Consider the following 16,145-nt stretch of genomic DNA (forward strand, 5'->3'; position numbering starts at 1 on the left):
TTATGTGCTTTCCATTTCAAAGTTTTAAAACTGAATTCTCAAGTCATCTGATCAAGAAAATTCGAAGATCTTTCAACTTCGGGGCGCCTGGGTGGATCAGTCATTAAGTAGCCAACTTCGGCTCGGGTCATGATCTCACGACTCATGGGTTTGAGCCCTGCGTCGGGCTCTGTGCTGACAGCTCAGGGCCTGGAGCCTGTTTCAGATTCTGTGTCTCCCTCTCTACCCCTCCCACTCTTGCTGTCTTTCTCAAAAATAAACATTTTTTTTTTTTAAATCTTTCAACTTCTATCCACCTTCCTCCCTTCTATAAATGAATGTATACCCCAATCAGTTTAGATCCCACCTAACTAGATCAACATAACCGACATTTAAGGGTCAATAAGAGTATCCTAGGGGACACCTGGGTGGCTCAGTCAGTTAAGCATCTGACTCTTGATTTCAGCTCAGGTCATGATCTCACAGTGGTGAGATCAAGCCCCGCGTTGGGCTCAGCATGGAATGTAGAGCCTGCTTAGGATTCTCTCTCTCCTCTCCCTGCTCCTCCCCCACTCATGCTTGCACTCTCTCTCTCAAAATCAACAAACACTGAAAAAAATAAAAATTAAAAAATGAGTATCTGGAGCCATCTGGGTGGCTCAGTTGAATGTCCGACTCCTCGTTTCTGCTCAGGTCATGATCCCAGGGTTGTGGGATCAAATCTCATATCAGGCTCCGCGCTGAGTGTGGAGCCTGCTTGGGATGCTCTCTCTACTCCCCCATCTCCTGCTTTCCCCCCAACCCCTCCGTCTCTAAAATTTAAAAAAAAAAAAAGAAAGAAAGAAAAAGAAGAGTATCCCAGTCACTAGAAGAAATGAACAAACCCGGAATTGGCACAAATTTTGTATACGGCGTTGTACTTAATTCATCTCCTTACCCCTTCCTGGCTTTAGATATAACACATCAGTGGTGCCAACCCTGAATACTCCCCACCAGGAGAGAAATTTGTTGGTATGAAACACAACTAAAAAACCACGTTCACGGAGGCCTAGACTTCCCCACCCTAAGCAGAAAGGGGCCAGGAGAGAGGTCTGGACACAGGTATGAAATTCCTGCATCAGGACAGAGCTTGAAATCCGAAAACATATGGCATGTCAACCATACGTGGCAGCAAAAGAAATGGGTAAAATGAGACAACCCAACGCTCCATCACCCCACCCTCTTCGTGGCTGAGGCAAAATAAAAAACAGGTTTTGGAGTAAATACATTTATTGATACCCATTTTATATACTTCAGTGAAATAATCTATAAATATAAAAGCGTTTTCTTTTGGATATCACCATGGTCCATGTAAATACTCAACAGTCAGAATCATCTGCAGGAAGCACTTCAAGTCACACTGTTAGGTTTACAGACCTGAATATACATATTTCATTAAACAGTGGCACTTATGTACTCAAGTGGTCCAGTGGCTTTGGATACAGGACTACTGGGCATGTCGAGTAAAAATAATGTGTAACTTTAAATCAACGGACAGGGTATCAACCATCAACAAAAAGAAACAATTACGAATTAATATCCTAAGTGAAGAAAGTACCACAGTTGACACTTGGTGTCAGAATACTGGAGACAAAGTATGTTTAATGACACATGTTGTGGCGCCATGTGCTCTCTCCGACTCCCAGTGGACGGCCCACCAGTGCCTTAGGGTCATTCATGGTTAACAAAACAGCAATTCTTAAAGAATCTAAACAGCTTAGAACAAAAGGTGTGTAGCGGCTGGTACCAAGTTTAAAGAAAAGTGAGCTAAGTATTTCAACGACATGATGAAATTTCTCCCCTGGGAGGAGGAGCTTGTGGGGAAAACAAATTTGTTCAATTCCCATTGTTACACCGACCATGATCACTTATCTAATGGAGGAGAAAGAACCCAGGTATCTAGTACCCAAAACACAGGTGCAGATCTGTCTTCTGTCTTAAAGTTTCTTCCTCAACACTCCCCAGAGAACTAATGCAGCAGCCACTGTGGAGCCTTGCTCTAGACCTGATGCAGCATAAAACCTTCTCATTTCTTCGGTAACAAGTACAGGAATGTCCTTTGCTGCGGTCAGACCATGTGTCTTCTGAGTTAGCAAGCAAATGCATTTAAAAGGTCTTAGGTGTGCAACGTCCAAACTTGAAATCTGAGAGGCAGTGTTAGAACTTAAGCAAGGCAGGATTTTTAGAGACTACTCAAATGAAAACCTAAGTGAAGCATATAAAAATTCAGTTCTTTCTATTATTTCCAACTGGTAATTGACAGCAACATTCTCCGGTAAGGATGGGTAAGTGGTGTTATCTCCAGGTCCAAAATATCCCAACTACTTAACACAGGACCCCAAAGAGGAGAATGACACACTTGAGTTCTGGGGTCTTTAGAATTCTTTCTTGCCATTTTTAAAAAAAAGAAATAGTAGCTTCAGCTGCACACCACTGGTTGAAGGGGTTTTCATCCAAATGAGAAACTCGACCCCTCGTCTCTAGTGGGACAGGCACCAGGATTCCCACAAGCGGCAACTCCCATGTCCTGTAGCACGTGGCATCTGACCCTGGAGTGAAGAGTAAGCTGGCACAGAGCCCCGACAGCTGGAATTCAGGCTAGATGGCATTTCGCGGCGTGCCATTGTGTGCCAATGCTTTCAGGCTGGGGGCACTGGTCTGGTGACCACAGCTCCTGTGAGAAGTCACACCCACCTCAAAAACCTCATGAATAGCTTTTCGGAAACAGTGGAAGTTGTAGTCTATTAAACCTGCAAGAGAGAAAAAGAAGATCAGGCCCCCTGAACGTCAATGGTGAAATTATCCATTAGGAAATATTTAGCGACAAAAGAAAATAATTGTTATGTAAAAAAAAAAAAAAAAAAAAGGCATGGGAATTTTATGAGGAATTTTCTATGCTAAATCATGTGCCCAAACTGTTAACACTCGTTACCTCTGGGGCCTGGGAATAAAGCAGGTCAATAAATAAAACAACCAGGAAGGTAAATGTGCTAAGAAAGCTTACAATAAAATCTAAAGTGAAAGTAACACATTTTTCAAATTATCAGGCTTTGCCTTTTACAAGTCTCTCGGGTGGCCAACGAAAGGCTGAAGGGGACGGCTCAGCGCGGCAACCCGGCACCCTGCTCGGGAGAGGCCTGGGGTCTGGGAGGCACCAGAGAGGCCCGTCGGGCAGAGCCTCAGGCAGCCTCCACCCGCTCCTCAGCAAGGCAGCGCCTTCTGCATCTGTTTCCTGAATGGTTTCCAAACAAGATTTTGGTCAAACAGTTCTTTTTGTGACAGAAATGGCCAGTTACCTACCAAAAATCCATTCTTCCTTAGTAAAAGAAACCCAATTTTGGATGAGCACAGTGGTGCTCAGCTAAAACATTACATTTCCCAGCCTTCCCTGTAGTTATGTACGGCCACATGACCAATTCTGGCCACTGAGATAAGTGGAAGCATGTGGGACCTCTGTGAAATCTCCTTAGAAGGAAAAGGATGCATTCTTTCCCCAGCCCTGTTCCTCCTTATTGTGTGGAATACAGAGTTCCAGGAGCCATTCTGGACCATGAGGTGACCTTGAGCTGAGAATAGGAGCCAGTGAGAAGAACAGAGGTCAGAAGAAGCATCAATGCCCTTGAGGACAGTGTGACATACAGACAACCACACAAGAAACCAATCAAAACAACACAGTGTCAGGGGCGCCTGGGTGACTCAGCTGGTTGAGGGTCCAACTCTTGATTTCGTCTCAGGTCACGATCTCATGGTTTGTGGGTTCAAGCCCCGCAGCGGGCTTTGTGCTGACCACGCAGAGCCTGCTTGGGGTTCCCTCTCTGGCTACATTTACTACTTCTCTCTCAGTACCTCCCCAACCCTCTCTCAAAATAAACAAACTGCTTAAAACACACACACACGATATGGTGTCAAAATGACTATAAATGTCAAAGAAGTCTAAAGGAGGGAGAGCCCAGTGCAGGGCAAAAGCAGCCAATGAAAAAGCCTCAGGGAGGAGGCAGAACTTTGGGGGTACAGGCAAGACTTAATTAAGCAGGAAAGAGGGGCAATATCACCAAAAAACCAGCAGGGAGCTGGCAGTGAGAAGACAGCACAGGTGGAAGACACTGGCATGACTGCAGACAGGGACAGAGAATTCTCACTGGGAAGCAGCTGGAATCAAGTATGAATAAGGAGATTACAGCCAAATCTGGGAGGTCTTTCAGACTCAGAAAAAAAAAAAAAAAAAAACTATAAAAGTTTTTGATAAGTTCAATTACATTAAAATGGACTTCTGTGAAAATGGTAAAAAACTGACAATCGGGGAGACTTGAACACTAGCCAGAGATTTGGTGATATTATGAAACCACCGTTCATTTTTTTTTAATGTCTATTAATGTTACTGTTATGTTCTTAAAAGGACACTGTCTCTTAGAGACACCTGCTGAAATCTGTATAGACAAAATTATTTGATAAAGCCAGAGGTTTGTTCCAAAATTATCCAGTAGGGAAAGAAGTACAGAAATGAAGTACAATTGGCTATGATTTTGATAATCATCCAATCTGGGGGATAAATAAAAGGGGTTCATTATGTTATCTTCACTACTTTTTTGACAGTTTCCACAACAAAAGAGTAAAAAATAATAATGATTTGGCTGGTAGGATAAACAGAAAAGCAGGAAGCAGGAAGATGGGCACATGGACATTCACTGTGTTATTCTACTTCTGTATATATTTGAAAGTTTCCATAACCAAAAAGTGGTTGTTTTTTAACTTTTTTTTTTTGAAGTTTTATTTAAGTAATCTCTACACCCAATGTGGGCTCCAACTCATGACCCCAAGATCAAGAGTCACACGCTCTTCTGACTGAGCCAGTCAGGCACCCCCTTTTTTCCAAGTTTGGCTGTTTTTTGTTTGGTTTTGTTTTTTAAGATGACAATGGAGAAAAACGAAGAACTTATAAGAACTGGCATAAAAGCTACTTGCCACGAGGAAAATGTCTGCCCTAACTAGTAATTAAGGTAAAAATTAGAACCAAATAAGATACCATTTCACACCTACCAGATTGACAGGCATTATCAAGGACATGAAGTGACAAGAACTCCCACCCACACAGTACTGCCAGGGGTGAAACTAGTAAAGCTACTTCGGAAGGCAATGTTTAATAAAGCTGAGGTTGTATGAATACATCTCTATAAACTCCACTACTAAATACATCCTAAGAGAAATTCTCCACACGTGCAAAGGCAAATGTGGTCATTTGTCACATCTGCGTACTTGCTGCAAAACTGTATGTGATTTTAAAAATAATCTAAATGTCCAGCAAAAAGAAAATAAATTGTGGTATATTCAATCCATATAGTATGGTGTGGAGAGAAAATGAATGAACTGAACATACATGTTATCGATACAAATAAATCTCAAAAAAGATCTTGAGTGAAAAGAACAAGCAAGTTGCCGAAGACCATTTACGTTTTTACATCATTTACACAAAGATACACAATACGAAGCTCTATGTTAAGGAAGATACAAAGTAAAGAATAAACCATACATAGGAAAACTAAATACTACATTCAACATAGCGCCAAGGAGACTTCAAGCGAGAAATACATAAAAGACAAGTATGTCTCTACCATGTTTTAGTTCTGAAGCTCAAAGGTGAATACACACGTTTTTGTTTTACCCCAAAATTTTGTGTATCTGATGTGGTTTAGTAACATTAGTGAAATGATATTCATTCATTCAACACTAAATTACTACTAAAAATGCAGAAGGAGCAGGGACTTGTTACAGTGAACAGCAGAGAGCTATTATAGATACATGAGAACTCAAACAACATGATGAAAGTCGTTTTCTGAAAGCTAGTCTGCCTTTGGAATAAAAGACAACACATACCAAAGCTCTGAAAACACATGCCAAGTGCATAACCTCAAACAGGACTTTACTGCAGCACCACAGGCCTGGATTGGAGTCACTGACAGTAGAAACAGAAAGGAAACCCAAGAAACAAATAGTAAGATTGGGTGAAAATTCAATGTCAACAGTACAGGAAAATAGAAAAAAGAGAACACAGAATACCTTCTGTGAAATGATGTGCAAGGGCCCCTTCAGCAATGCCACCACACAGTTACTTGACTACAAGATATCTGAGCTTGGACACCAGAAACCGTCATAACTAGTAACAAAAGTAGGTAGCCAAGAGGGTCATGAAACAGAAGTGAAAGTATTCATCAGTTTTGACACCACGTACAATAATAGTCAAATGAAGTGAAAATGTCTTACTGACAGCTCCAAACGTGGAACTGGAATATGGGCCCAAGTCAGAGCTGGAGATGTGAATATTTCAATCAGCTACATAGAGAAAATTAACTGAAGCCACGGCTTGGATGCGCTGGCCAGGAGAGTAAGTGAAGAAGCGAGCAGAAAGACTTGGCTCTGAAGAATGCTCAGGCTGAGAAAAATGGCCGGAAGAAACTTGAGAGGTGGTCAGAGAAACAAATACATAAAATAACCTGGAGAGCTCAGCGTTAGGGAAGCACACAGAGAGGAAAACTTACAGAAAGGAGGGACTGGCAGGGCCATATGCTTCCGAAGGCTGAAGAGGCTACAGAATGAAGAAAAGGCCACTGTGCATAGCAGGAAGGGACCTGGGAACCTGCCAAAGAAACCTCGGTGCACAGACTCGGGTGGAAGCCAAACAACAAGCACTTGGACATGTATTAAAAGGACCCCAAATAAGAAAGGCTGGAATTAAACACGTGATTCAACATCAAAGATCAAAAGAAGGATAAAGTCTGGACTATACATGGAAAGGAAGGGACAAGAGTAGTTTGAGCTGATAATCCTCTAACACTGCAATATTATTTACCCTTATTTCAAGAGCCTAACAAATGAGGACAAAGAACTTCCAATAAAAACAACCTTTTAAAATGCCATTACCTTTTCGTTCAAAACTTTCTTCCCTAAGAATGCAGACCAGTGCCAAAAATTTAGTCACTTCCTTTAAATAAAGGACAGTTGTATTATTCAGCTTGATAATTGCCATAGATTCTTTGTCATAAGCACTTCCACTTCCATCTTCCTTTAACCTGTTTTAAAAGAAAATATTCATTACAGGTTTCCCAGTGAGGTGTTCTGTCACATTTAATTTCACAATGACGAGTCTTTCTACCCAGTTTCCCAAGTGTCTTTTGAGAAAAATTACTGGCTTAAATATGCTGGAACAGAGGTTCTCATTCAAGAAATACGGTTCTCAGACTAGGATGCAGTATTCCATGTGTTCACACCATCACCTTGTTTCCCTAGGATACATGGAGTTCAACAGGTTTCAAATCTTCGTCAGTCATAACTCATCTGCACTGACCGCATGCAAATAAAAAAGGCCCCAACATAAGAGGGCTGCCATCGGGGAAAAAGGAGGAAGCATAAAAACTAAAATGAATAGAGTCCGTCAAAGGCACCATGGAATCCTAATCCTCGCTTACAAAGCGAGCCTTCAGGTCTGAAACCTATTTTATTTTACTAGAATTGTCACAATTATAGGTAGTTATCCTTCAAAAGATGTAAATCAAGAGTCAAGCAGGAAGCAAATATAATAATAAAACACACCAAAGTGCGTGCATGGATTGTATGAAGAATGACAATGGAGATTTTCTCTTTTATAACATGCCTTATGATGTATAATGTATTTTACAATGTACTTTACACTGAAAAAAAAATTTTGCAACTAAATTTGATTTTTAAATTATAAAAAAAGGGGTTATGAAATTTTATTTTAAAGAAAAAGCAAATGTTCTATTTGTCCATTTTTAAAATTAGGAATGGGAACAAGAAACTTTCCTGAATAATATAATAAACAAAAATCACATTTTTACTATGGAAAAAAAAAAGAACAAAGGAGAGCCTGTAAGCGCAACAGTGGGAAAGAGAAATAGAAGACAGGTAAAGAACAGCTAAGAGAAATGCATTCTCCTCCTCAGAGGCAGCTAGAGAAAGACGCGGACAAATCAGGCTGAGAGACCAAGGTGAAGGGCAGGAACAGAGCAATGAAAAAAGAGTTCAGATCAGGTGGAGAGAGGAACAGATAAAGGACACAGGTACCAGAAAACAAAGGTAATGTCAGAGCGTCAGAAAGTGCCTTGAGAGTGCTGATGTTAATATGTGAGGGGGATCAGGGCTATTATAAGCAACAGAGGCTGTTGGCTTTTGAAATAACAGTAATTCTCCAGAGTTTTCACTCATCCTCTGGACTATACTATAAAGTCACACACTTTTTTAGACATTTATTTTGGAAACATAGATGTGTGGGTCAAATTTTTCTATTTGCGAGTCCTTCTGACATCCAAAATTCTGATTTCCTGTTTCTGAGCTCTATGAAAGATTAAGGATCCCTCATTCCCACAAAGCCTGAAGTTAAATTAGGAACCAGGACTTACTCTGTTATTCCAAATGTTTTTAATAAATAAATCTACTTTTTTGATCTAGCTAAGACCCTAAGGGAGAAGACACAGTGCAAAGCCCCCAAATAATGGCAGAAACTTTCAGTGATAATGAAGTCTGGCATTAGCACACCTTTTCAACTGCTCTTATCCATCCTCTCTGAAGGAGTAAGACATAGCAGTCCATCTACAGAGAAATCACGTTCCAAGTTGAAGAACTATGGTCAGAACAATTCCACTCCACACAGTACCTGCTAGAAGCCTCAGAAATTAATCCCTCTGACAAACTGAACAGGTAGTTTTCCATCTGTCTGAGATCTTGCAAAAATATGTATGTAACTTACCCATATATACAAGATACATCAATTACAACATCAATCATGTCACAGCAAAGTTCATAAGATTGCATATCCACAGGTGAACTGTCTGTTGCAATGTAGATTTTGCTGACAACATCGAAGAGAAAAGCTTTTTCAATACCTGAATTCTTGGAAAAACAAAATTGGGCAAGTGTCAGTTTTAAGAATCAAAATTTGTAATTTACCTAATATCGTGAATGACTAACACACAAGGACATTTTTAAATGTACAACCCCATACCAAAAAATCAAAAGGTATTTGGTTCAGAGACACTTCTGTTATCCAAGGAATAAAAGTGGAATTACTTCTCTGCTCTGATTTACTAACTTGATTGCACTAAATCTGTTTCCTCTTCCTCCTTTACTTAAATGGATCATTTGCTAAGATGCCACCAAAAAAATTAACAAAAAAAACCCTCCAAAAATCAAGCCATCCTACATTTTCAATAATCCTTTCTTGTTACAATAATCAATCTCTGATTTGAATGACCTTGCTACCAGAAAGGCTTTCCGTGGCAATTAGCAAAACATAAAAGAATTAATATTATGTCAACATCTAACATACCCCAAAGCCCAAAAGAACTGGGGATCACTACATGCTGAGTCCTTCAAAGTAATGTCTGGGAAATATAAAGGTTGAATGTTAAGTTTATTGAAGGAATATCCTGTTTTATTAAGCTGAATCCTCAAAATAAGAAAGGTGAAATATGATACTAAGATTACAGTTAGCAAGGAAAGGAAAAGATCAATTTTTCAATGTGACCTCCAATAAAGCAGAGATTAAGCAGGCGTCAAATTCCCAAAACCCAGTCTTTTCCAGTTACTACTCCTCACGCAGGAAACAGATATTATGATTTTTTTCATGAAGATTTTTTATTAATTAAGAAATCATGAAGAAATCTTTCATTAGTCCATTTTAAGACCAAAAGGGTGAGCACTAAAGTGCTCAGAAAAAAACTCAAGCCATTTTTTTAATGTTCTTATGATTTATTTTACATGTTAAGTGTGTCATTAGTCTTTCGGCCTGATTCAGACTAATTCAAGCCAGTTTTTGGAGACGTTGATAACACAAATATATTCAAGAAAATGGAATCAGAGACTGTAGTGAATTAGCTCACTTACTGATATAAAGATATTTAATAGGTTTTCCAAAGTCGGCAGTTGTGGGATGAGTTTCTGCACCACCTTACTAAAGGCTTCAAATATTGAATGGTCATAGATACTAGTCAAATAAAAGCTGAAAAACACAACACAGTTTGATTATTTTGGAAAATAAAGTGACAATTATCATAAAATATAAAATTTTAAGTTTCTTATCATTTCATTTCAGGAAGTTGACACAAAGCCTTTTTACACAAATGCAGCTTTCCCACTTGGCTTGTAACCATCCATCCCGTTACTGCATTTACACAGAGGGCAATTCCCTAGTACCCAGAAAAGCATTTCCAGATGCAGAAACCTGAATATTCACCTAATTCTTTGCAACCTGATCCAAACAGCTTGATTTCTTAAGCTAAATTAACTGACAAAAACCAAGATAAAAACCAAAAGAGATGACAGAGAAGGGTGACATTTATTAAATAAGAATGTAATTCATGTCTCTACTAAAATGTCATCTCCTCAGAAAGCTCTTTCCTGACCCCCCCCCCCACACCTAAAACAGCACCCCTTTCACCTAATTTAATTTTCTTCATAGCACTGTTAAGTACCTAAAATTACACTATACACTTATTTGTAAGTACTTTTGAGCTGTCTTATTCATCAGGATGCGGGCTTCATGAGGACAGAGATTTGACAGTCTTGCTCATAGCTATAACCCCAATGCCCTCAACAGTGCTCATAAATATTTGTTCAATACACAAATGAACACAATTGATGCTTAGAATTTATATAAATAACATATTTAGAAAGATAGGAGCTAGGGCCCTATTGAGAATGGAACAGGAATCTGGTAGCCTAAAAGGACATACAGCGGAGAAGTAATATCTATAGATTTAACAAAACATGTGAGAAAGAGACACTTTTTAACATTTTAAACAATACAATTTCACCGGCTTTTTAGGTCAGGAAGTATACTTTTCATTACACAGTTGTTCTATTTACTTACAAGCTTATATTAAAGTCAGAAACACAGAACTGTGGATTTCACACTTTACGGGTAACTTAAAAATACTTTCAAGGAGCTGACCTAGGACCCTAACCCTACGCAAGATGGGGCTTGCCTTTAGATGTTAGAGCAATGAAAGAGAGAGCCCAAGATGAGCCCCTAAAGGCACTAAGGACAAAAGAGTATTTTATTGTTTCCTGTAGGCAAGAAGGTTAGCAATATGAGAAGATCCTGCAAGGTCTGTGACACCTGGAGGTAGATGGGGACATGGAGAACCTGAGACACACAGGGCATTTAGTAAGCTGAGTTTCTAGTAACTGGAAATCAAATGAAGCCTAATCTGCAGGTATGCTAGTAATTAACAAAAGCTAGATGCAAAATTCTACAGAGGTTAACAAGGCCTAAGGCCCTATAAGGAACTAGAGAAAGGGATGGCAGGTACCACTGGGGTGGGCTGCCCCAGAAAGGGACACAGAAGTAGTGTAACGATTAGAATTCCCATGGGCACTAGGGAACACAGGACAATCACGGCCTAAAATCCACTGTTAATAGTAGATTCCCAACAAGTAAGATTGAGGAATTTAATAGGGATGCATTTTCATTTTCTCTTACAAATGTTGAATATTTTTTTAATTGTGACTTACTAATAAATATTTTAAAATTTTAATCCAGGCAAAGTATAGACCAATGAGGTTTTTTTCTACAGGACCTCCTAGAAAAATAACTGAAAGACCTTGGAGCCTGAGACCCTAGGGAATATTAGGGATAGGGATGGGGACTGGCTTGAGCCTATAAGGAAGTCACTGTAACAGACCAGGGATAAGGAAATAGCTACACGTGTGTCTCCCCGCTTCCTCTTTAAGCTTTTACATCATCAAGAGAACATTTTCTTGGGTACTTTTGATCACTCGTATCTACCTATGCCACCAAAAAATTACAAAATATAGAATATTCCTCATATACTTTCAGAAGACAAGCACATAAACCATCAATCCTATCTAGTAGGTGTTTTTTTAAGTAATAATTTTTAATTACATTTAACTATGAATCAGTTCTTTAAACTTAACAGGAGCCCTAAACAGATTTATAGACTAAACTCACCTAACCCAAGCTTTAGAGATTCATAAAAGCATAAACTGGTTTTAAAAACATACAAAAGATACATTAGAGTCCAGATTTGAAACCATATCCTCTTTAAAAGACCCTTCCTACTGGGGGGGGGGGAATATATATATATATATATGTGTATATATATATATATATATATATGTGTATATATATATATATATATGTATATATATATATATATGTATATATATATATATATATATACCGTGAAGAATCAAGCTACAGAGTTCTACAACAAATGTGACAGAGAGTCTTTGAATGAAGGCAAAAAGAAAGAAAAAAAAAAAAAAAAGATGAAACTAAGAGAGGGAAGTCCCAAAGCAGATTTATGCCATGAGGAAACAGGCTGATCCCAGTCTCTTGAGATGAATTTCTACAAGCACCAACGAAAACACTTAACATGACTTCAATCTCCAGGAAAATGCAAAAAACCGGGAAAGTAACTTCTCAATAACATCAGGCTCCCAAAACTGAATTCGACATAGAAGAGATCAAGAACATTACAGCTTTGGGAAGGATATACCAGTAACAGAAAACTACGTGTTTGTAATGACAGAGATGGGAATACATTTACACATTTTTCAGGGCTCTCATATCAAACACACATGTTGTTACCTAAGGTGGAGTTTTTCTAGCCCAGCATCTGCAAGGTCATCATTGGCCCTTTGATGAATGTCCCTCTGTGTTTCTATTTTGTGATCATCAGACAGACCATCAACTTTGTGAATAAAAACCTCAAAATTCATGTCTGGGTTAACTTTGTAGGCTTTAGAAACAGTAATGTGAAGTCTTGTTAAAGCCTCCATGTAGTCATCCTGTAAGTCAGAACAAAATATTTTTTTAAAAAGAAATCTTGTAAAAGTCAGTAACGAGTTAAGAAAGCCTCAAACCACCTCTTTCCCCAACCATAGAAAATATATTATCCTAATTATTCACAAATACTCAAAACATTCAAATACACTAACATACTTTAATCTCTCTAAATCTTTAATCTCTCCAGATAAAAAATGTAATTACCAAGTTAAAGCTTGCAATTTTTAAATATTGGTAATATAAGGAAATGGACATGTCTTCCCAAGAGAATTTTTTAAAAGTAATCCCAGCTCTGCCATTTATTAGATGTGTGACTTTAAGCAGGTTGCTTAAACTTGTGATCTGAGTTTTCTTCATAAAAATTGGCCTTACCATACCTACCTCACGGTATCGTGAAAAATAAATTAAATTGGACCAGGTATGTGGAAGCATCCATTACAGAGCCTGTCACTCAGAAAGCATTCCCGACTGATGTTTAAGCTTATATAAAGTAAGCTTCTTAAGGACAGGGACATGTCCCATCCTTCTCAGTGCCTTTCACATGCTAGGCCCTCAATAAATGCTTGTTGAGCTAAACCCAATTTGGACAGCCAAGGAAACCAGTCACTTTAATATTTACTCAGTTCTCCTCGTCCTCCTTATATTAAGGGCAAAGAGGAGATTTTTCCAGCAAGTGACATCACTATAATAGTTAATGAAGTACAGCAATATCCACTACTAGCAAATAAAAGTGGAAACCTGCTCATTAACTGGAACTCAAAGATAATAAATAAGCCACTATCTCCTAGTCATCTCTTATTCTGCACTCGCACAATGGCATGCCTGCTCCCAACACACCTCTGTGGCTACATCTCTCGTACCGCAAAGACTTCTACAGGCAAAGAAATAAGCAGCAAGAAGCACATGATAAAAGAAGATAAACAACTTTCCTTTGTTTCTACATCTTTTGACAGCAGAAAAAAGAAGTAAACATCATTATTCCTAACTACCTGTGCATCAATGACATATATCAACGCTCCGGTTCCCCTGAAGATCATCTCGTAGTCAAAAGTTGGGTCAAAAAAGTCCATTTGCCCAGGAAAATCCCAGATCTGGAAATTCACAAAGGAGCTATTGGAAATGTCATCTTTATAGATCTTGTTGGTACTTTCCAGAAAGAGGGTCTCGTTGGGTGACATTTTATGAAACACCACCTGTTAAAAGAAAGAAGATAATTTTATAACTATTCAACTTTGTATTTCAAGGTCAAAGTTCCACTCTGAATTCACATGTAAAAAACGTGATCCTACAACAAAAATGTTTAAAGAGATAAAAAAGTGAATGGTGTGTCCATCAGTACTCACTACCCTTTGGCTTCTGAGAGATGAGAAGACACCAAATTACTTTCCATCAGGCCTATTTTGGAGCTAAACTTTTCTGCTATTTTCTCTGCGCCATATTCAATCCTAGTTGTAGCCATGTCTCTCGTGTTAATTTTGTTTTCTGTTAAACTTATTAATTCTGCCAAAATCTGCTTTAAGATTACAAAAACGTACAGCTAAAGTTTAAGAATTTTTGTTCATTGAAAACTTACTGGGATGCCTATATCAGGCTCTGGGAAATCGTTAGAAACGTTAACTGACTAGACTCTGTCTTCACTGAGTTTGCAGTCTTGTGGAAGAAATAAAACAGACAGTAATTATACCAAGTAGAAAGTGATATATGGGGGGAAATAGTCATACATGGGGGGAGGGGAGGTGACAAGGAAAAACAGCTCCCATGAAAGAAGAAATAGTAAAGGTAATGACTGAGAATCAGGATAATCACAATCCATACAATTCTAACATAAAGCTAATTTGTCCCTGTCACTTTCTAGAAAAGGAAAATAGGTGGTTACTCCCAAGGTCTAGTCAATGAGTAACAATGGAGAAGAATGAAATGCAGTTTGCTAAAGCCCTACCATAAATGTACTCAAATTTTGCTACAGTAAGTGAGATGATAAATAAAACCCAGCAACCCAGTAAATTGGGAAGTAAACACAACACAGTAATCCAGTAATTTCGGAAGAAGGCTACTTTTTAAAGCCATCACGTTTACAAAATATCACAGATTTATTGTGGACAGACCTTTGCAACAGACTGGAAAGGGCAACAGACCGGGTATCTGGCGTTTTAATACCAGCTCACTTGTGTGTTGTGTGTGTGGGGGGGGGGGGGGGGGGGGTAGGGGAGGTGGTCAATCTTGCCTCAATTTCCCCCTTACTAAGAAGGGTCTAGCCCTCCATCCGTTCCTGGCAGACCCGAAGCGAAAGCAAATGGGCTGACTTAGGTCTGCAAATACTCTCGAGGTCTCAGAAGATTTTTGTATTGGCACACATACGGGAGGACTTCACGAGTAACTACACTCGCCTGGCCACCAGCACTAAAATTGGGGGAATAACAGCCCCCGAGCCCCAAGAAAGTTAAATTCTCCTTCGTAGTAGTAAGAAGAGCAAGCATTAAAATGGCCAGTGACTTAGTCACAGCTCTTCCAGACGCTGCTCCCTGGGGCTCACCTGGGAAGCCCTGCAAACTCAGGCCACCTGAAGTGAGAGGAATACACAAAAACCGGGTAGGGGAGGGAGTCGGACAAGTTCTCCAAGTTGGGACCGGAGTGTACGTCCCAGTTTCGGAAAAGCACTCAGGGGCTGGGTCCCAGGGGGCGGAGGTCCCGGGTGGTGGCACCGGCACCTGCCTCCCTCCAGCCAGTCTCGCTTTCGGGGACCCGCTCGGCCTCAGCTGACTTGGGCGTGGACTCCCAGGTCGGGGTCCTCCGCGGGCCGTGCCTCTGGCCCCGCTCCCCAGAAGACAAGAAAACGCGCGGTGGGGTAGCCCTACCGGCCAGCCCGGCCGCCGCCCTCCTCGGGGCCCCCCACCCCCGCCCGGCGGCCACCCGAGCCCCCGGGAGGGGGAGAGAGGGCCTGGGGGACCCGGCGCGGCCCCACTCACCTTCTGGATGGAGGACTTGCCGCTGCGCCGGAGTCCCATGAGCAGAATCCTCGGCTTGGAGCTGTCAGCGCCCCCCGGGCCACAGCCTCCGCCGGCCCCCGCCCCAACCCCACCGGCCGCGGCTGCCGCCTCCTCTTCCTCCTCCTCCACGCCGTAGCCGAAGTCCTTCGGGAACGAATCCGCCGCGCCGTAACTGCCGGCCAGGGGCGTCTCCTCCGCCCCGTACTGCAGGGACATGGTGCTGGAGCCGCCGCCGCCCGCGCCCTGACAGGCCAGGCCAGGCCAAGCCAGGCCGCCGCCTCCCCAGTCCGCCGCCGCCGCCGCCCCCGGCAGCCGCCACC

General features: G+C 40.7%; 1 protein-coding gene across 1 annotated transcript; it reads right to left on the reverse strand.

Annotated features, from left to right (window-relative positions):
• Positions 1–1,230: 1,230 nt before the first annotated feature.
• RRAGC (Ras related GTP binding C) lies at positions 1,231–16,140 on the reverse strand. Its single transcript, XM_025935319.2, has 7 exons — positions 15,805–16,140; positions 13,828–14,031; positions 12,641–12,840; positions 9,913–10,027; positions 8,777–8,919; positions 6,934–7,082; positions 1,231–2,768 (listed from the first exon to the last, which is right to left on the reverse strand). Exons 1-7 carry the CDS (start codon positions 16,039–16,041, stop codon positions 2,617–2,619), a joined length of 1,200 nt encoding a protein of 399 aa, XP_025791104.1. The 5' UTR covers positions 16,042–16,140; the 3' UTR covers positions 1,231–2,616.
• Positions 16,141–16,145: the final 5 nt, after the last annotated feature.

Source organism: Puma concolor, chromosome C1, assembly GCF_028749965.1.
Source record: "Puma concolor isolate L17-30 chromosome C1, mPumCon1.1.hap2, whole genome shotgun sequence".
In the NCBI taxonomy this organism is placed as follows: domain Eukaryota; kingdom Metazoa; phylum Chordata; class Mammalia; order Carnivora; family Felidae; genus Puma; species Puma concolor.